The sequence below is a fragment of the Salvia miltiorrhiza genome, chromosome 8 (genome assembly GCF_028751815.1).
Source record: "Salvia miltiorrhiza cultivar Shanhuang (shh) chromosome 8, IMPLAD_Smil_shh, whole genome shotgun sequence".
Classification (NCBI taxonomy): domain Eukaryota; kingdom Viridiplantae; phylum Streptophyta; class Magnoliopsida; order Lamiales; family Lamiaceae; genus Salvia; species Salvia miltiorrhiza.
The window spans coordinates 21,450,716-21,472,826 of record NC_080394.1 but is presented as its reverse complement, the minus strand read 5'-3'; the positions used below and the strand labels follow the sequence as shown (position 1 = coordinate 21,472,826).

Here is a 22,111-nt window from a genome sequence, read left to right as displayed (position 1 = left end):
TTCTCTGATCTTCCTCTCTGGGATTTTTCTGACTCCTGTTTTGAGGATTTCGCTGAATTCTCTGGCGAGGATTTCGCTGAATCCTCTGGTGAGGATTTCGTTGACTCCTCTGGTGAGGATTTCGCTGAATCCCTTGGCGAGGATTTCGCTGAATCCTCTGGCGGGGATTTTCGCTGACTCCTCTGGCGAGGATTTCGCTGACTCCTCTGGCGAGGATTTCACTGACTCCTCTGCCGAGGATTTTCGCTGACTCCTCTAGCGAGGATTTCGCTGACTCCTTTGGCGAGGATTTCGCTGACTCCTCTGGCGAGGATTTTCGCTGACTCCTCTGGCGAGGATTTCGCTGTTGCTTCCCATCCAAGCATTCCTTTGCTGCTTCCCATCCAAGCATTCCTTCGCTGCTTCCCATCCAAGCTTGAACACACTGCGCGGAGCATGGAGGACCCGGGGGGTGCAACCAACTTTCGCAGCTTACGATTAGATAGTAACCCTCTGCGCGGAGCATGGAGGACCCGGGGGGGTGCAACCAACTTTCGCGGCTTACGATTAAACAAAAATAATACCCTGCACGGAGCATGGAAGACCCGGGGGGTGCAACCAACTTTCGTGGCTTACGGTTGAACAGGAATAATACCCTGCACGGAGCATGGAAGACCCGGGGGGTGCAACCAACTTTCGTGGCTTACGGTTGAACAGAAATAGTACCCTGCACGGAGCATGGAAGACCCGGGGGGTGCAACCAACTTTCGTGGCTTACGGTTGAACAGGAATAATACCCTGCACGGAGCATGGAAGACCCGGGGGGTGCAACCAACTTTCGTGGCTTACGGTTGAACAGAAATAGTACCCTGCACGGAGCATGGAGGACCCGGGGGGTGCAACCAACTTTCGTGGCTTACGGTTGAACAGAAATAGTACCCTGCACGGAGCATGGAGGACCCGAGGGGTGCAACCAACTTTCGTGGCTTACGGTTGAACAGAAATAGTACCCTGCATGGAGCATGGAGGACCCGGGGGGTGCAACCAACTTTCGTGGCTTACGGTTGAACAGAAATAATACCCTGCACGGAGCATGGAGGACCCGGGGGGTGCAACCAACTTTCGTGGCTTACGGTTGAACAGAAATAATACCCTGCACGGAGCATGGAAGACCCGGGGGGTGCAACCAACTTTCGTGGCTTACGGTTAAGTGTAACCCTCTGCTCTGGTCGCAGCATGATCCATCTGCTCTGGTGGCAGTCTGATTCCTCTGCTCTTCCCTGTGTTCGAGCGGTGCCCTTTATTTTTCCTTTGACTTGCTAAGAAGCAATTCCGCGTTCCATTTCTCTGCGCGAAGCATGGAAGACCCTGGGGGTGCAACCAACTTTCGCGGCTTACGATAGCAATGATTCCTCTGCTTTTCCCTTAACTTGCTCAGAAGCAATTTTGAATTTGTAAATTGGGGACTACGGGTATACACCCTACTCCCCCCTCTGGTGACATGTGCAATGCCTCTGCATGAACATGTTAAGTAAAATATGCAATTTGAAAAAACGATTATAAAAAAATGAACTAGACAACACCAGGGAATTCCCTAGAACCATGTATCCAATTTTATTGATATCATGGCCCCGAACCTCGTTAAAACCCCTGTGGGGAAAAAGAGTATTCGGTCTACAAATTGTCGTGTCATCTAAGTAACATGCCTCTGTTCTGGCCTCTGTGCCTGGGCTTCGTTCCTTCGGACTATAAATTGATCCAGGTTACCTGTCCGCACCAAAAGCTCCAACTGATGCTTCAAATGCCCGCAATGTTTGGTAAAATGCCCATAGGCATTGTGATACTCGCATAGTTTGTTGTTAGGTCCCTGTTGGGGCTGCCCATCTCGGTAAGTCCCAGGCGCCTTGAAAAACGGTTGATTCTTGATCAGATGGAAGATCTCCTCCGATGTCTTGTTCAAAGGGGTGTACTCGTCGAAACGAGTAACTTCATTCACAGTGCGTTGTTGGCGGTGTGGTCCCTCTGCCTGGGTGGGAGGTACCCTCGGGGGTAATCCTCTGAAAGGGGCCCTATCCTGGTGTTGCTGCCTCTCTGGTGTTTCCTCGGCTTTTTAAGCCTTGTGTTTGTCGTTTTCAGCTTTCCTTGCCATCCTGGCATCTTCCAACTGTAAGTATCCCGGTAGTCTAGACATGATATCGTCGAAGTCCCTAGCCGGTCTGATTTGCAGCTCATCAAAGAAGAGCCCTGGCTTTAGCCCTCTGACATAGGCACAATTCTTGATTTGGGATTCCGCCTCTGGCACTTCCAGAGCGGCGAGATTGAACCTGGCAGTATACTCCCGCAAAGTTTCGTTCTGATCTTGTTTAATGTCCATCAGCGAGATGGCTGATTTCCCAACCCTTCGCGAGCTCGCGAACTGTCTCAGAAAATGTACTCGTAAGTCCTCAAACGAATGGATGGAATTTGGGGCAAGCGTCCCAAACCACAGCTGAGCGGGGCCGGTCAACGTGGTGGAGAATATGCGGCATTTGATGCCCTCTGTATACATGTGTAGAGTAACCAGTCCCTCGAATCGGTTGAGATGTACCTCTGGATCAGTGGTACCATCATAGTCCAGCGAAATAGGTTTGTAGCTTCTGGGCAAAGTATCTGCCAGAATGTCGTCGGAGAACGGACTGCGGTTATTGATGGGGTGGAACCTTGATGTCTTGGCCCTTTTATCCTCCTTGTACCTCTCCCGTCTTTCCTTTGGGGAGTCGTGAGCGTGGTGGCGCTTGTGACCCTTGTGCCCTGGTCTGCCAGAGGAGTACTCCAGCTCCCGTCCCTCTGACCTTTCTATGTAACGTGATTTCTCTGAACGATGGGATCTCTCTGACCGATACGACTTCTCTGCTCTGTCTGATTTCTCTGACCTCTGCCCTCTATCGTCCCTCTGGGATTCCTCCCTCAGTGATTCTTCCAAATCTTGGAGCTGGTGTTTCAGTTGCGACACTTGGTCTTTCAGTCGCGCTTTCTCCCTCGGCCCCTCCTCCTCGAACACGGGAGAGATGGATTGACTATCAGACTCGTCGATCCTCTCCTTCCTGACAACGCTATTGAGCCTAACCCGGCTCCCCTCTAGCCTTCTCTCCAGTGCCCTCTCAGCGGGTAGTTTCTGTATTTCCCCAGGTGCCACAGCCTGTTTGTTGATTATCGGATTGTTTGCCTCCAGCGCAGCGGGAGGTGGGGCCTCAGTGCCCTGCGGATTGGTCGCTCCTACCAGGGGAGCTATAACGGGAACGATGGTCAGCAGAGGATTCCCCAGTGCCTGACGCACGGCCGAATATTGGAGCAGGGCCATCATCTGCTCCGTCAACCCAAAGTTGAACTGCCCCCACCAGACGTGGGGGCCAAGCCTGGCGTATCTGAACCCGGTGTCACCAGAGCAGATCTCTGGAAGCTGCCATTCTGTCTTGCTAGCGGGGTGGCCGAGATAGCATGAAAACCCGGCAGCGTGGTAAAGGCGGTGCTGCCCTGCAGGCCGTTAAACAGTGAAGTAGGCACCTCAGTGGTGAGGGCAGCGGAGTCGAACTCCTTCTCCAAGGTGCGGTGAGCATCTGAAGATCCCATAGTACCTACACATAAACGATGTGAGAAAAATCCAGATAATAAATGAGTCGATCCTCCTTTAATGATCGAAATTCCTGAGAGATAAGAAATCCAGAGCACCGGCGCGGAGGCCGTTATGAATTCTCCCTCAAAATATCTCTATACGCTGGGAAATAAACCCAGGGCATAGATCGAAATAACAGAGTACGAATGATAGAGATGTCCCCTTTGAACTCGTATTAAGATCTAGCAGAAGCAACACGTTATCAGCAGTAACAACCAAGAAAATCGTTAGCGGAGTGCGTTAGGCATGGTAGAAAACGAAGATTATGCGAGGAAACACAAAAATCATAACCCATAATTACCACGATCATGCATTAAAATAACCATGAAACCCAAAAATAGCAGAAACAACCCATCAGGCCATCAGAATGTTAGCAAAACATGTTTAGACATGACGTAAAGCGAAGATTATACGAGAAAACATGAGAAACATCGATAATTATCACCTTTAGCCGAAAAATGGCCATAAATCGACAACACAAACCCAGCACAACAAAAACAGAGTACCACCCCACAATCCATCGGTGAAATACGAAGATTATCTGAGAAAACATGAAAAAACACCGATAATTATCACCCTTATACGACAATAGCCGTAAATTAACAGCACAAACCCAGCACAGCAAAAACAGAGTGCTAATCGACAAATCACCGGTATAATACGTCAGATCCATAATGAAAACAGGCAGTAAGCGCAAAATCAGCATAGCCACACACAATTATCAAACTAATCCGTAAGATAATCAAACATAATCACAGATCTCCCAATTTACAGCTTCCGCCACCTTTCCCCATGCACAAAAAACGCAATTGAACACAGATTTCCCAGATCGGCAAGTAGATCGGCGTAAAAACATGAAAATCGAGCTAGAACAGCTTGGGCACTCCAAACAACGACGCAATCGGGCCTTGCGCATGCAAATCCGACGGCGATTCCAGATCTGCATGCGCGGGGGTGGAATTCTCACATCTTAGCTCATTTTTTCCCACAGACGGCGCCAGATGGTGAGACATGATCTAGTAGGTGTAGATTTAATTGGAGAATTAAGGTAAAACGACGAACTATACCTAGTGTTACTGACGATCGAGAGAAGAAAGTAAAGTCGAGAGCACAAAACTGATTACTGCTGTATTAAGAGTAGAGATAGCGTAAAATACAAAGGAGCACGCATGCGGGTATTTATAGATTTACATATGAAGGGTAAAATAGTAAAATCAGCACCGGAGCATGCGTCTTGCGTGATCGGGGGCATAATGGTAAAATCGCCTCTACGCAGGAGATTTCCCCGCATTTCGGTGATTCCGCTGGCGAAAACCATTCCTTTGGCGAGAACGATTCCTCTGGCTGGTGTGATTCCTCTGGCGAAGGCGATTCCTCTGGCGAGGGTGATTCCTCTGGCGAGGGTGATTCCTCTGGCGAATGTGATTCCTCTGGCGAGGGTGATTCCTCTGGCGAGAGCCGTCTCGCTGCTCCCCATGATTCCCCTGGTACCGTCATTTTTCTGCTCTGCACATATTGCTCCTCATCAATAATAATAATAATTGCAATGCTCAAAATAAATAATACTCCTATTAGAATAAAACAATAAAAGTCAATAAAACCTAAACTAATGAAAAACTTAAATATCCAAAGCGTTGTGTATATTTCTCGCAAATAGCTTGTGTATTTTACAATGAAAATATGCATTAATAGGTGGAAGATTATTTAAGAGCATCTATATCAATTGAGTAAGGAGCTTACTCAATGGAGCTTGTATTGGGGAGACTCAGCCACTTACTTATATTCATTAATTTTGATTTTTGCATTTTTTATTTTATTTTAATTGCACCAACTTAAATAACACAATTACTTCAAATTAAAATTTCATTAATTTAAAAAATCTAAAAATTACATTAAAAAAAACTAAAAACATAATTTAAAATTACATTTAAAAAAATAATAGCTAGTTTCCACCCTTTTGCCGAGCTAGAATCGCCGCCACCCGTGCCGCATGGATTTCTCGCTGCTCCGGCATCATGTTGGAGGTATCCAAAAACAAGATCTGATCGTGTGGATCTCCCTCTTGAGGGCATTCTTCGTGGCGTACTCATCGATCATTTGATCGAACTTGGCGTTCGTATTCGTCATGTACTCTTTGCATTCAGGTGGAGCCTCTGAGCCTTGTGACGCCTAGCCTTTCGCCTTTCTCTTCCCCTTCGCCGCACTCGCCGTCGCCTTTGCCACTTTGTTTCCAATTGGGCGGGAAGACGAGATTTCCTCACCCGAAGCCGAGGTGGTGAAGTTGCCGCTCTCACTCGTCTTTGTCCTCTTGGAGGAATGCACGTCTCCGTTGAGGTACAAGTTCTTGAAACTTTTAGTTCGTCCAGAGTATTTTCCACGCGTTCTACCATTTGAAGGCACCGCACCGCCTTGCGGAAAGTTTGGGCTTTCTCCCAAATCATGTCGTCGGAATGCCCAGAAGGCCACTTTGCGTTGGTCTTGACCCAAATCGCCTCCCACAACTTGACCTCCGAACTCACACGAGCCCAGTGAGATTTTATTTGGCGGTGGTTGAGGTTGACACCAATGATGGCGTTCACTCGGTCAAGGACGCGTTGCCAATAAGCCTCTCCCTTTTGATCGACACCACGAATGGCGTCGTTCGTCTTCTCTATCCAAATTCGAGCGATGAGGTCCGTCTCCTCAAGGGTGTAAGTGTGACGAAGCTTGCCCTTCGCCGACGGCTCCTTTTCCTTGAAGGCGCCTTCTGCCGCCCGGCATGCTTCGGCGCCGTCTCACTATGGGCCGCCGGCACACCCCCCTCCTCCGCCGCCTCCTCGACCGTTGGGGGCCCCTCCCCTAAGTTGAATCCCGATAAATCGAAATGGTAGTCGCCGGCAAGATTAGGGGTCCAATTTGGGGAGTAGTAGTTGGGATTATTCGGATCCATTTTGATGGAGGAAATTGAAAGAGTTTGAGAGATAGAGGATGAAGAGAATTGAGTTGTGGGTGTATGATTTTGGTGGAGGAAGAGGGTTTAAATAGAAGAAAAATTATTTTAAAAAAAATTGAAAAGATAACCGTTGGAAATTAAAAAATTAAAAATTTAAAACGGTCGAATAGCCGTTAGAAGGAAATAAAAGATAAAAAAAAATTGGAAACGGTCGAATCACCCAATTTCAAAATCAATTATTTTTATAATAGGCACGTGTACTTATCACCGTTCGAGCAAGCCTCGAGTAAGGCCGTGCCCACATCGGCTTACTCATCGCAGAGCTTACTCGAGTAAGCCCCTTCAAGTATAATGATGTGGGTGTTCTAAGGGGATTAAAAAAGTAGTTAATTAACATATCAGGTTATTTTTTCCCTACCAATTTAAATGTGTTGAATGTGATTTATTTTTTGTGAACTCATCACAGGTTATGTGTTTGAATCTCATAGGGAGCAAAAAAAATTAATTTTTGAAATTCTAACGTTTACAAAGAGAATTCAAACGTATTCTATTTAGAATTAAGACATTTACACACGATTTTCAAAGATTAAATCTCAACTGTCAAATTATGAATAAATCATCAACATAAAAACCACTTTCTTTCTATTTTCTTTTTCTTTATTTTTTTTTGTTTTATTTCTTTCTCAAATTATAAAATTTGACTAATTATAAAATATTTAATATGCATAGCAAATTAAAGATCACGATAAAAAGCTTTAATTTAATATATTTTATGTAAATATTTGATTTAAATTGTAAAGGTTATATTTATTTAAAGATTAAAATTTTTAAAAATTCTCTTTCATCACCCATATTATTTTGAATAAATCTATTTTTCTATTATTTTTTATTTATATTTTATTTCTTTAAGTGTTTTTTTGCTTTTTCATAATATCAATTTTTATAGTGAATTCTTCTCTATATTTTCTTTTCAATATTCAACTCAAATATATTTAGTTAAAATTAAAATTTTATTATATTTATAAATATAATAATTGAGTTGGTATCATTTTTATTTAATATATAAAAATATAATAATGATTTCCGTGCATTGCATGAGATGCAAATGCTAGTTATATATTTTTAATAAACAAATACACGCATAAATAAGTGACATTTTAACATCCACTAATATGATAACAAATATACAAGTCTTAGAAATATAAAAATGCAATATTTTTGTTAAATAACTACCACTTTTTAATTTCTACATCTAAATATTTTATGTTAAGTATTTGATTAAAAACACAGAGAAATGAAATGATGAGTGGTGAATGTGGTTTTTACCAACACTAGTTTTAACGTCATCAGAGAAAGGAGATATCAGGCTGCTGCTCCAAGTTCAGAAATGATGGCTGCTGCGTCGGTCTGGCAGACGCCTGCGCCTCAAAAAGCTATCGTCAACGCTTGGAGAATTTTGAGGAAACGACTTCCGACCTGTGACGAACTGAGAAAGCGAAATGTCAACCTTGGTGAAGGAGAAGATCGATGTAAACAGTGCGGATCACACACTGAATCGATCTGCCACGTTTTCACTTTATGCTCAACAACACAAGAAGTGTGGAATGAAATTCAGCGGTGGACCGGAATCCAAACAGTTCAGCCTGCCTCGCCGATTGACCACTGGCGGAGTTTCTGTTACATTCGCAAGGGCAAGAAGATCGAGAAGCTGTTGAAAGCGATCTGGGTTGGATGTTGTTGGCTGTTATGGCAAAGACGGAATGGCAAAAGGTTCGAGGACAAGGACTGGGAGCCGAAGAATCTGGTGTTGGAGCTTAAAGCTAGACTGTGGAGCTGGAATAGATGCTTTGGTATTTTAAACAATGAGATGGAGTTCTCCTTATGGAGCTCCAATGATTTGTTCTCCCGAATCTTGTAAGTTTGGTACCGCTGGTACCTCCTTTGAATAAAATGCTTTTCTTACCAAAAAAAAAAGTTTTAAGACACAATTCTCGGACCTAACCTGGTTTCGAACTCATGGAGTAAGATGGGACGCATAGGTTTTCAGTGTTCCTTCCCTTTTCCTCGATTATTCTTTCCTAAGCTCTTCTTTCTTCTTTAACGGTAGGATTTTTCAAATGAGGATGACCAAGATATTTCTTTTGGACTTTTCCTAAGGAATTTGAGTAATAATTTGAACTTAGGACTTTCAAAGACTGATATCCCTACCTTTTATAGAATGCATGTCCTAAGGGGCAATCTAGTAATTTCATTGCTCAGATACGGAGGGGTAGTTCCGACCTTTTACTTCTCATTTTCGCTATGGGGGAGGGTAGAACGGTCCTTTCTACTTTAGAGCATCTTCCACGTCAACCGACAAATTGTTAGTCTGCAAAAAAGGAGAAAATGACCGCCTACAATTCAGTTATACTAAATGTCTGCAAGTACACTTCTCTTTTTCGTATTTACTTTCTTTTCGCCCGTATTTCTCCCATTCTGATACGATCTGACTAAGACCTTGTACCACTCGGCTCTGGTACTAGGGGGTAACTTCTTCGAATTTATCTCTCCTCAAAGGGTCCTATAAACGAGGTTCCCCTGCTTTTGAATTTCGCTCTGAGTTCCCTTCCGAGCGGGTTTCGCTCTGGTAGACGCGTCTTCCTTTTTGGGATGTCCGAGGTATTTGGGCTTTCGGTTTTGTCCAGAGACCAAAAACTAGAGCCCCGAATTCCATCCTCATCAATGAGTATAACTTTTTAATATTGAATCAAAGTACATTTCACAATTTTGCAAAAAAAAAAAGTCTTATTATACTAATTTTCAGAAAGCAAAGTAATGAAGTTGAAAATCAAATAACAGGAAAATTTTCATATAATCAGGCGAATACATTATTTTCGGGTTAACCCTATAGAGTTCGAATTATTTTCAGGCCAACCGATAGGGTGTCGAGCTATTCGAGCTGTAACTTTATCGGATTAAAAATTTTCAGCGTTAATCCTCTTGAATTATCGGGCTAGTCGGGTCAGCCTACGGATTTTAGGCTGGATTGAGATGGACAACTTGAAGAGGCTTTTAAGCTCTCATTTTAATTAGATCTTAATTATAATTAATAAATTTTAATTAAAAATTAATAAATCTGGCTTGTATTCAATTATATATGACGGATACGCACATGTTTTCTTTTTACCTTTAAAATCTGGGTAGCAAAAGCTTAGTTTCTTGAACAACTACGATAGTATAACGAGACCTTTAACCACTACCTATTATATATATTTGAAGCAATTAAGTTCTTATGGGGTTAAGAAATATCAACTATATCAAAGCTGAGACATTTAACACAGGATAAAAATTTATTTGTTTCAAAGTGTAATATGTTTGTAAATATTATAATTTAAATTAATAACACCATAAACATACAATAAACAATAAACAACATACAAATTGTGGTACTCATTTCGTCTCATTTTCAAAAAATGTATAATTAACCCTTCAAAATGTGTGGATTTTACCATCTTTAACCAATTTATACTTCCTTCTTAATTCTCGTATCCAAAAATTTTGAGACAAGATTATTAGGACAGAGGGAGTATTATTTAAATCTTTGTATACACGCTTATAATAATTTTATTTATACATAATTTGGTCTGGTCTAAAATTAAGAGTTATTTGAATGGAGATAAGTCTTCGCAACAAAATTGGTTAACAAAACAATATATCTATAAAAAAAATTAAATTTTAATAAAAATATTGATCTTCTATGCTCATATACCAGTAAGAATTTTTGACTTTAGACAAAGTTAACAAAATATATATGGAATACTGGATTATTTTAATGCTCATAATTTAGTCTTGATAAATATATAAGATGAGCTAACAAGTTCACTTGAATTCTCTATTTTGACTTTTTAAATTTAATTATTGCTAGGTATAACATATTTCACAAAATACTAATTTTCACTCATAATCTCATATACAATGACTATAAACAAAAACAAAGTAAATCGTTGACTTGTACTGATTATTTAACCATTCACAACTCTCAAGTCATAGCAGTCTCAATAATCTGTAAAATTGAGGATGTTTATAGTAGATTGTACATGCTATGTTGTTGGTGGTGTAAATTGGGATAAATTGAAAGTTAATTATTTGGAAATCGTGTTAAAATCGCAAATAGGTAAAATTGAAAATGGTGAGAAAGTTAAAGGACATAAAAGGCGGAGGAGTGGGGTTGGGAAGCAGCTCTCTCACTTTCATCCATATTTTAAGTGTAGTGGTAGTGCTGCCCACCCACATGTGACCTATATATATACACTATACACCTCTATAATCATCAAATTAATATTCATGACATGCCAACACGCATCTCCATATTCCTATTTCAACACAAAAATAAACACAAGAAAAAGAAAAAGGCAGGCTAGTAATTACATTTGATTACTCCTCCACTTGGTATTGTATTGCATAGTGTATACCCCTCCAACATTAACACCATTATCTTAATCACCACCATCATCATCCTCTAAACCGCTCTGCCATTTCAACAAACACTTGGCGTGCATCTTATATGTGTTGGAAATAGAATGATGGGCATTATTTGGGGCTGGGTGGCCGCCGCGCTCCTCTTCTCCGCCGCCGCCGCCGATCCCAACGACGAGCGCTGCCTCACCCACCTCAGCCAGTCGCTGCAGGATCCCCTCAGGAATCTCCAGAACTGGACCAAGGACACCTTCGCCAGCCCTTGCCAGGGATTCACCTCCTTCCTCGAGGGCGCCACCTGCAACAACGGCCGCATCTACAAGCTCTCTCTCTCTAACCTCTCTCTCAAGGGCTCCATCTCCCCCTTCCTCTCCAACTGCACCAATCTGCAAGCCCTCGACCTCTCCTCCAACCAGCTCTCCGGCCCCATCCCGCCCGACCTCCAGTATCTCGTCAACCTCGCCGTCCTCAATCTCTCCGCCAACCACCTCTCCGGCGACATCCCGCAGCAATTGGCCCTCTGCGCTTACCTCAACGTCATCGATCTCCACGATAACCAGCTCTCCGGCCTAATTCCGCAGCAGCTAGGGCTTCTGGTGAGGCTCTCTGTCTTCGATGTCTCCAATAACAAACTCTCCGGCCCCATTCCCTCCTCCCTCGGGAACCGGAGCGGTAACCTGCCCCGCTTCAATGCGAGCTCCTACGCGGGGAATAAGGGCCTCTATGGCTACCCCTTGCCGCCGATGAAGAGCAGCGGCCTCTCCGTTCTGGCCATCGTCGGGATCGGGCTCGGCAGCGGCCTTCTCAGCTTGGTCCTCAGCTTCACCGCCGTCTGCGTTTGGTTGAGAGTCACCGATAAGAAATCGGAAAACGATGAAGGCAAGATCAGCCAGCTTATGCCCGATTATTGAGATCGTCATTCATTAATTGCTCGGAGATTATTTAATTTTGCAGGTATGCTTTTTTTTTTTTTAATTGTTAATGGGGATTATTAGTGTAATTGGGTAGGTGTAGCCTAAGCCATTGTTGTTTCTATCTTCTCATCTCATCTCATCTCATCTCGTGATTCTTTTCGTATGTTTAATTAAGCTTAGTACATTTTCTTGACAAATTCAGTACAAATATGTAAAGAAATGAATGAATTTTGGAGTTTTGAATCCGTGTGTCGGAAAAGTAAATTTGTTGGCGTGCGAAAGGAAATGAAATGCACATGACAATGATGAAAATATGGAAATGATTTAGTGAAATGCGCAAAACGACTTTCCGGCATCGTTTACCAGAAATGTTGGGTGGCTCCATAATTTAAGGTAAGAAGGCACCCACAGCTCGTGGCCCTTTTACTTAATTACATGGAATCGAAATATCTGCTTTTTCCACTCTATACAAATTACTACCTTCTTTTCTTTTTCTTTTCATTCTACCAATTCTCAAATCCATCATTCATATACAAGCTGAGTCCAACTTTGAAACCCATTTTCTTGTTGCGACATTCAGTCAACTCTTTTATGATATCATTTTTATTGCTTCCTTGGGATATTTTTTAAGCTTATCTGTTCCCTTTCTTTTTTATTCGCTTTTTAATACAATGTAATGTAAATACAGGAAATTTGGGGCCCAGTATACATGTAGAAGGGCAGGGGCTCAAGTATATATTTCTTTTAAGTTTTTTTTTTTTAATGGTTTATTTGACCATACGTGACAAGATTGGGTGAAGTTGGTACATTGGATTTGGAAATAGGAGGGGTGAGCAACATCCAATCGAAATTGAAATTCGGTGGCAGGGGAATTAGGGTTGGTTTTGATGTCATTTTGAGTTGGGTTCCATTTTTTATTTGTATGTGAAATCAAAATGTAGATTCGGCCGGTTTAGTTTATTGATGTAATTTGCTTTATAATTTTCAATTATAAATTTTTAAAGTTTATATATATTTTATTTCCAACATATTTTTCAATTATCCTTTATTCAGTTTGGACAAAAATATGTTTTGCATTCTTAAAGCCCAAACCTCATTTAATCGGCATCATATTTCACGCATCGGCATTGCACGAATTTGTTACTACTTTTTTGTTTTCGGAACACTTTAATCATGAAAAACGAGGTTATGTGAAATTATATAGAAAAAATTTGTGTACATCTTTAATGTATCGGACAATCAGTTTAATTAGAGTTTACTAATCTCTAATTAGAGTTTTATATCACCAACTTTTCAATCAAACTTATTGCCGAAGTAACCGTCTGACTGATTTTAACTCGTTCATTTTGCTACCTTTGCAAACAGACGTAGTTTTAGTAATGGACGAATTTGGATACATAGGATTGCAGACGGCTACTTTAGCACTAATTTTGGCCGGAAAAAAATGAGTAGGATAGTAAAATGATTAAAAAAATACTATTTAATACAAATTTAAAAATTGTTATGCAAAATATGAATATTTTAAAAGTTTAATAATTTATACATAATTAACATTTTCTTACATATTACTCCCTCTGTCCCATTAATAAAGACATAGGTCTTTTGGGCACGGAGATTAAGGAAAGATAGATTAGTTGTTAAAGTGTTGTGGCCCACCACTATTAATGTAGTTGATTAATATCTTTATTAAACCCCAACTCTCTCTCTCTCATCTGCTCCGACCACCGCCGACCACCAGCGCCGTCGCCGCCGTCGACCACGATCGTCGATTCCCAACCCCAACCCCAACTCTCTCTCTCTCTCTCATCTGCACTGATTGAATCAACCCAGAAACAATTGGACAGATTGGAAATTGCAAATTGAAAAATCGAACCCAAAAATAATTGCAAATCGGAACCCAGAAACAATTGCAAATCAAACCAAGAGATAATCGAACCCACAAACAATTCCAAAAAATTTAGCCCCAAAATTTGATTCAAAATTAACATCAAATTTGTAATAGCAGTGACACCGGCCACGGACGTTGGCGGAGGAGGGAGGCGGTGGCAGAATTGGGGCGAGGAGATGGGCGGCGATAATGGAGGATTCTAGAACCAAGGCGGAGGGGGTCTTGCCCAAAATCGAACACTTGCAAACCCTAGCCCCTAGCCCCCAGCTCTGCTGCCCTGCAAACCCTAGCCACTAGAACCAGATCTGTCGGAGAAGAGAAGAGAATGGGTGGCGGCTGTTCGGTCGGAGAAGGCGGCGGCGGCAAACACAGAGGTCGAGAGAGAGATGAGCGAGAGAGACGAGGGAGAACCGAGAGGGGAAGAGAGAGGAGTCGGACAGGGAGAGATGCAAACAAGAAGGAAGGCGGTCGCGGCGCGGCCCCAGAGCCGCCGTCGGCTGGAGAAGGAAAAGCAGGCGGCGGCGGAGAAGGAGAAGAGAGGGGAGGGGCGCCGCGCTGTTCGGCGGGGCTAGGGCTAGGTCTCGGCCCTCTGCCCCCGTCAGTGGTCGGAGAGGCGAGGGGTGCTCGGCGGTGGTCAGAGGCTCGCCGGAGAAGCTGGATTGAGATAGAGACGAGAGAGTGAGAGAGGCGGAGAGCTGGATTGAGAGTGAGAGAGGCAAAATGAAATGTATTTTTATTAAGGTGCAATTAATTAGTGTATCTTATGCCCTAATTATTTTCTTTTTTGAAAATGTGTCTTTATTATTGGGACAGCTCAAAAAAAAAGTGTGTCTTAATTAGTGGGCCAGAGGGAGTACATATTAATGTAATTAACACTTTCTTATACTATTACATATACATATGAATAAAAATAGATATAAAATTAAAATCTAATAGTCAAACTTTTGGAAACTTTTGAAAAGGGTAGAGTTTGAGTGTGGGAAACAAACTTATTATAGCTGTAGTAAAAAACAAGAAGTCCGTTTCAGGTATGATGATTGAGGTTGGTGGATGAGTGGCTACTTGTTTCGTCATGATTTTTATGATCTAATTTTTTTTACTTTAAATTATATGTGCCATTGTTCACGAGACTTTTTATCACATGTCCCAATTTTGGCGAGGTACTTGATACATTTTTACTTTTTATTACGCATGCATACATAAATATTGGATCGTGCATTATTGAGAGTTTTATTTTTTAAATATAAATTATTAGATTACCATAAGTATCTCGTAGCAAACGAAATCTTAAAATACTACAGAGTTGTAATGTTGCTTTTAGAATGATACATGATCTTATTGATATTGGCTCAACATTGTGAATGGGACATCCACCAAAAAATAGGGTTGTAAATCCGTCCAATTGAATATTAATAGGTTCAAATTCGATTCATTTAAATATTTGAATATTTAAGTTTGATTCGTCGCTCACTCATCGAGCTCGAGTTCAGCTTGAGCTCGTCTCATATAACACTTGATATATATGATCAAATTCAAGCTTGAGTTCAAACTCGATTCGTCAGATATTCGTATAAACAATGCTCAAGCTCAAACTCATTAAAACTCATGAAAAGCTTGAAATATTCAAAATGTGCTCTTGATCCTAATCAATATATTACTCGAACATGTTTCCAAACAAACAAATCTGAACTTGTTCGTGAGCTCAACGAGATAAACGTAATTAGGTTCGATCGAATCAAGTTCCGAACAAACTTTTTTTAAGTCGGATCTCGAATAATTTGTGAGTAGCTATATTCATTTACAATTTTAATCATAATAATTTTTCTCTATTAGAAAAAGTCAATTAAGTATATTATATCTTCCGTATTGTGAAATGTCGCACATAACTTTAATTAAAAAATCAATTCATCTTCTAATATGCCTGTAAAATTTAATAAAGTAGGAAGCAATGTATGGCTATGTGCAATTTTTTTTCTTTTAATAAATTACATAAGTAAATAAATAAATTCAAAGATTGCGTGACGAAAGATTCGAACCCAACACTTCAGATTTTAGGCATTAAACTTCCTACCACTATGCCAACACACGCACACAGTTATGTGCAAATCTATATATATATATATATAAAAGCAAAATAAACTCTATCCTATGTGGCGTCGTATAATCACTTCATTCTAATTTTTCCCAATTCTCATTCATTCTTATTTTTTTTCCTATCAAAAGAAGAATTCTTTGACAAATCTACTATTTTTTTTTTCTAAATCTCTAATCAATGCACTTTATTTTCTTTAAAAAAAATGTTGTCCAAGTCATGGAAGAAATGGAAAAACAGGTTACTAATACACAATCCGCTAATATTCATTTATGTAGATGACGAATACTATCTAGATATTCAGTATAGTGCATCTCGCATGAGCAAAATAAATAAGTTGACACTGAGAGAGTTCTTAGCATTCAGGATATAAGACAAAAAAAAAGAAAGTGCAACAATTACTTATTAATATTTCAGTAGTATTTTCATCTGAGTCCACCTTATCATCAAGATAGGATCAAATATTTCAAGAGTGTTAAATTTGATTTTGTTTTCGTTGAATTATCCTCAATATTTATCATTTCAAATATTTCAAGATTGACTCAAATATAGATGAATCCTATCAAAGGTAGAATTCTTTGTGAAATTAACTATCTTATATTTCATCTATAAAAAGGTGTATAATTAATTTTATTTCTTTAACCTCAACTATTCTTCTCGGTTGGCAAGTTCATATACCAGTATTTCTCCTCTATTTCTCTGTATGCTCTCTTTCTACGTAGATGTATTCATTCATCCCTTTAATTATCATTGTGTTGGTTAATCTTATCTTGATTAACTTTTCTTTTTTGCTTTCTCAGCTTTGATACCATTCGTTGTATTTTAATTATATCCCTTTTCTTTTGGTGTCTTTTAATTTTGTGCTAATTGGTTGAGTGTTACTTATTGGCATAATGGAAATCAGGTAGATATAATATTTAAATTAGATTACATCGCATAAAACGATTCAATAGGAAATTGGTGATTTTCTTAAGCAGCTAATTTTTCTTTTGCAATCATGTATAATGATTTAAACAAAATTAAGATAGATATTACTTCAATAAATTAGATGACATGAATATTTAATGTATATATTTGGGAGGGATAATTTTAATATTTTTTTTCACGTAAATAGATTTAATAAAATAAAATCTTAAATATGATGAAATATTTAGAATGATTTTAAATAAAATTAAGATAGATATTAATTCAATAAATTAGATGACATGAATATTTAATGTATATATTTGGGAGGGATATTTTTAATATTTTTCTTCACATAAATAGATTTAATAAAATAAAATCTTAAATATGATGAAATATTCATAATGAGGAAAATCTTCTCAAAGCATAAAGAACTTTTTTTACCAACTAAATAACTTTATATCAAGTTAAATAATTAATAAGAGTAATGTTTGATTTGCATGATTCGAAACATCATTTGTTGTATGATTCATTACGTATTTGATAATTGATTTATTTATTCTAAATATAGGAAATGTCAATGAATAATGAAGCTATTCGTTTGAATGCCATCAATTCAAAAATACGAAATAAAAATGTGGTGGTCAGAATTTTGCGCTTATGAGTTCATAAAGATAAATTGAGCAAGGAAGCACTTTAAATGATCGTGGTTGATGAATGAGTAAGTTTTATCATAGTTTTATTAAATAAATAGTTTTGTAAAATTATTAATTTTCAATTTATACTATTTTCACTAAATTTCCTATTCGGTTTTAAAGAAGGCAATTCTTAGTGAATGTTTGTTCTGCTATAACAATAAACAAGAGTTAGAGACAAATCACTTTCAAATTAATGTAGGATTATACCTATCATAACATGTGATTAGTCATGTACAACTATACGTGGCAATTTCAAAAGTCACTATAAAAAAGGGTCTAAAGATTTTAGTATATGATAAGAGTGGTCATACGCATAACACAACAACTAACATGGTGTATGATGAAATTTTCGTTAGATTATGAATTAATTACAAATTTAGTAATTTATGTCTCAATAGCGTTCAAGAAAAAGTTTCATCAGTTCCTTAACGAGATAATTGTTTTGCTATGACAATAAATAAAGTCAGGGATAATCTCTTTCAAATATAAATTATACCTATCGAAACTCTACATGGAAATCTTAAGAGTCACTAGAAAAAGAGGTCTAAAGATTTTAGTATGTGATGAGAGTAGTCATACGCAAGACACGACAACTAACGTGGTGTAGATTGTGAGGTAAATGCAAATTTAATATTTTATTCATTATTTAGATGTTTTAAGTCATTATTAATATTATTTATAATATTTTCTTCTTATTTTTTCAATTACTGGTTCCAGCTACAAGCATGTGTTCTATATTTCAGGTGCATGCTGTGCCAAGCAGAATAGAGGAAAAAGAGTAGCAGGTGATAAATGTATTAGAGATGCACATTCCATGAGGAAAAATTTTGCATGTGTTTATTTATGCGGTCTCCTATGAGTAAAATTAAAATATTGCAATTTCACTTTTAATATTTTTTGGATCAAAATTCTGCTTACATAGACATTTAATTTAAGTTAATTTCAAATAAATATTACATCTTTTACTTAAAAACATATTCACTAAATATTTTATTTTAGTGAAAAAAAATTCTTCAAATAAAAAATGTATTGAATAATTATAAAAATTTATATTTTAATAGATCCCGTCGAAAAATCGACGGGTTACCAACTAGTTTATACTCTAAAGAGGACGAGCACCCACCCTCTAAATAATTTGTAAACTACTGCACGTATGAAAATACAAGAGACGTGATGAAAGGTTGTGGGAGAAGAAGGGCGTGTTTGGTGATGATGGAAATGGGGCCAGGCAACGCATGTTTGTTGTAAAGTTTCACAAATCACAAACATTGAGTCCCTCATAGGCTCATCCCATTCGCTGCTCATTTATGTATAACATCATGTACCACATACTATCTTCAATTACAGTAATATTATTTTGACAAAATATATCCAAATAAAAAATTATTAAATATTTTAAAAAATCTATCTATTTAAAATTTTTATTTCAAATACAAAAGAATTAGTTAGTTTTATTATTTTCTCCATATTATAGTTCTTTTTTAATTTTTTCAAAAAATAATATTTTCATAATTTTTGAAGTACAAAAATTATAAAAGAATAATAAAAAATTATAAAATTATAAAAAAAATCTATAATATGGAGAAAACAATAAAGCTAACTAAATCATTTTTAAATCTGAACCAAAATTTCACATAAATTGATTTTTAAAAATATTTAACATTTTTTTGGTCTGAACATATTTTGTCCAAATAGCATTGCTCCTTCAGCTTCAAGTATACATAAATCTAGTGCAAGCCTTTTATATAGAAAAGGAGCATTTTTACAATTGATTTTAACAATAAATATCCACAATGTTGAAAAATAATAGTAGCAAATGCTTTTATTTTATTTTTTTTGTTTACTTCAATTAAAATAAAAAATAATTTAATTAGTTTTAATGTTTTCTCCACTATATAGTTTTTTTTTGTAATTTTTAATAATTAGGACAAATAGAGTCAAAATTCATCAACTTTGGGCGAATTCTCATTTTTCCTATGACTTTCAAATGTTAATGTAAATTACATAAACTTTTGATTGAGTATGATTTTTCCCATAAATTGCATCCCCGTCCTAGACAACAAGCGAAATTCATCTTCAATAAACAAGAATTTTCTACAACAATTCCAATGGCTCCACTAGAAAGGCATGAGACAGTGACTTCTTAGTGTTTGCACACAAATGAGAGTAAAATAAGAAACAAATATGAAATTATGATGAATTTATGATAAATTTAGGACTATTAATTAAATCAGTGACTAAAACAATGTCGTTTTATCTATTTTATCAAACGACATCGTTTTCAAGTCAATATTAGTAAGCCACGTCATTTATAAGTCAGCAAAAGTATGGCCGAAAGACTTTACCTTGGTAAAAATAAAAATCAATCCCAAATTTATGTATTTTATACTAACATTTGACAGTCAAGGAACAAAATGAGAATTCGTTCAAAGTTGGTGAATTTTTGCGCTATTTATCCTAATAATTATTAAAAAGTTATAAGAAAACTACAATATGAAGAAAATAATAAAACTAACTAAATTCTTTTTAAATTGAAACAATTTTTTAAAAATAATTTTTAAAATATTTAATCTTTTTTATTCGAAAATATTTTGTCCAAATAACATCATTCATTTAATTATACATAAATCTAGTGCAAGTCTTTTACATATAAAATGAGCATTTTTACAATCGATTTACGATCATATTCATTTCAAAATAGTGTTGGAAAACATAGCAGATGCTTTTATTTTATTTTTTTGTTTAGTTCGATGTTTTTTTTAAATCATTAAGAGTAACTATTACTTTTTTTTTCGATCAGCGATGAGAAAATGATCCATTTAGAAGAATAAAAATCAAAGACAAAAAGAAAACAAGTTCAAAATGGGATACACTATTTTAATACCATAATAAAAACACTTCGTTCAAATTTTTTTCATAAAAAAATCAAGTCCGGCGTCCTGAAATTCAACATGTCATTTTATCACATCACACATATATATACATGTATTAGTAAACATGAAGTTGTTTCAACATGGCGTAATTAAACTACATCGTATTGTCGTTAAATAGGATATTATACATTTATACTAAGGGAAAAACATAATTAGGGCTAAAGATTGCGATTCTATCATTTTCAGAGAATCAAAAGAATAAATTCCGACACTTTTACACATCTGTTTATTGCGATTGGTCTTCAAGGAATAAGAGAGATGCCGTGGAGAACGTGGTGGTCCCTGATCGAGACATAGTTGTAACTGTTATGACAGACAGGTAGGCCTCAATTTTTTTTGTTTATTGCGATTTTGTCCATTAGCTGTTAGAGTTTTGATATAAATTTGTTTATTATTGAAAATTGGGTTGTTCAATTAGGATTTTTGAGCGAAATGTATGTGAATTAGGACAATGCCAATATTCTTTTATATGTTGGTTTGTACTTATTTATAGTTATTGTAACTATATATGATAAGGGTTACTCATTGTCATGTCTAAAAAATCTTATATTCGAAGATGATGATGAAAATTGTATTTATACTCATAGAGAGATTTCTTAGAATATTGTTATACTTCATCCGTCGACGAAAGAACTTTCTATTTTTCATTTTTGGAACGTCCACAAAAGAACTTTTCATCTATTTTTGAACTATACCTCACCACTTACTTTTTACTTTTTCACCACTCCCAATACTAATAAAAATACATTTTTACCACTTTCAACACTCAGCAACCTTTCTCCACTCTCAATATATTTAACTTTTTTCTTAAAATTTGTGTCATTCTCTCCTAGGAAGTTCTTTCGTGGACGGATGAAGTATATGTATTAATATACTCCTACCGTCCTCATTAAATATATCCAATTTGTCATTTTCGTCCGTCCTCATAAAATGTATTCAATCTATGTTTGGTAAGGTTTCAATTCATAATAAAGTGAGACCCTTACTTCACTCACAACATATTCAACTACTTTATTAAAGCTCGTGCTATTTACAAATAGTTACTTTTTTATAAGGATGGAATGAGTATTACTTTATTATTTTTATATTAATTATTCATGTAAGTAAAATTATATATATATATATATATAGGGTGTGGTTATAATGAGAACCACACTTATCGTGAGAACATAAGAACCATTAAAATCAATGCATCTGCTATATAAATTAATGCATTCGCTATTAAATTTAATGCATCCGAAAATAATAAAAATTTTGCTCCCTTCAGGATTCGAACTCAGGATCTGCATTCATCCACCAAGATGATGCATCCACCGTAGATCTTGATGATCGAGTGACTTAAAATGGTTCTCCGTTCTAATTTTATTTAGTGGTTCTTATTTGAACCTCTCCCTATATATATATATATATATGTGGGGTTGACTAAAATAAGAACACTTTTAAGTGTATACAATATAAACAAATCTTGTTAATTAAATCTTGATTGATCTTGTGACTTGAAATTTGTCTAATCATAACATAATTCGTAACAAAAGAACTTAAGATTCGTGCATAGAATATAATTCATAACAAAAATATTTTCAATTCGTAATAAGAAAAACGTATGAATTGCAAGGGAAACCGTTACAACTTTCGGATCTCCATATAATTTGATTTGAGCAATTA

At 37.4% G+C, this 22,111-nt stretch overlaps 1 protein-coding gene across 3 annotated transcripts; it reads left to right on the top strand.

The window, feature by feature from the left end:
- The first annotated feature begins 10,777 nt into the window (after positions 1 to 10,777).
- LOC131001823 (receptor-like protein 44) lies at positions 10,778 to 12,944 on the top strand. Of its 3 annotated transcripts, XR_009094038.1 has the most exons (3): positions 10,832 to 11,972; positions 12,135 to 12,325; positions 12,621 to 12,944. XR_009094038.1 is itself a non-coding variant. In XM_057928422.1 (2 exons), exon 1 carries the CDS (start codon positions 11,123 to 11,125, stop codon positions 11,927 to 11,929), a length of 807 nt encoding a protein of 268 aa, XP_057784405.1. In that variant the 5' UTR covers positions 10,778 to 11,122; the 3' UTR covers positions 11,930 to 11,972; positions 12,621 to 12,944. The 3 variants fall into 3 exon arrangements, 2 of the variants coding, with proteins under 2 accessions (XP_057784405.1, XP_057784406.1); XM_057928422.1 differs by lacking the exon at positions 12,135 to 12,325 and having other exon boundaries at positions 10,778 to 11,972; XM_057928423.1 differs by having other exon boundaries at positions 12,135 to 12,944.
- The last annotated feature ends 9,167 nt before the right edge of the window (positions 12,945 to 22,111 follow it).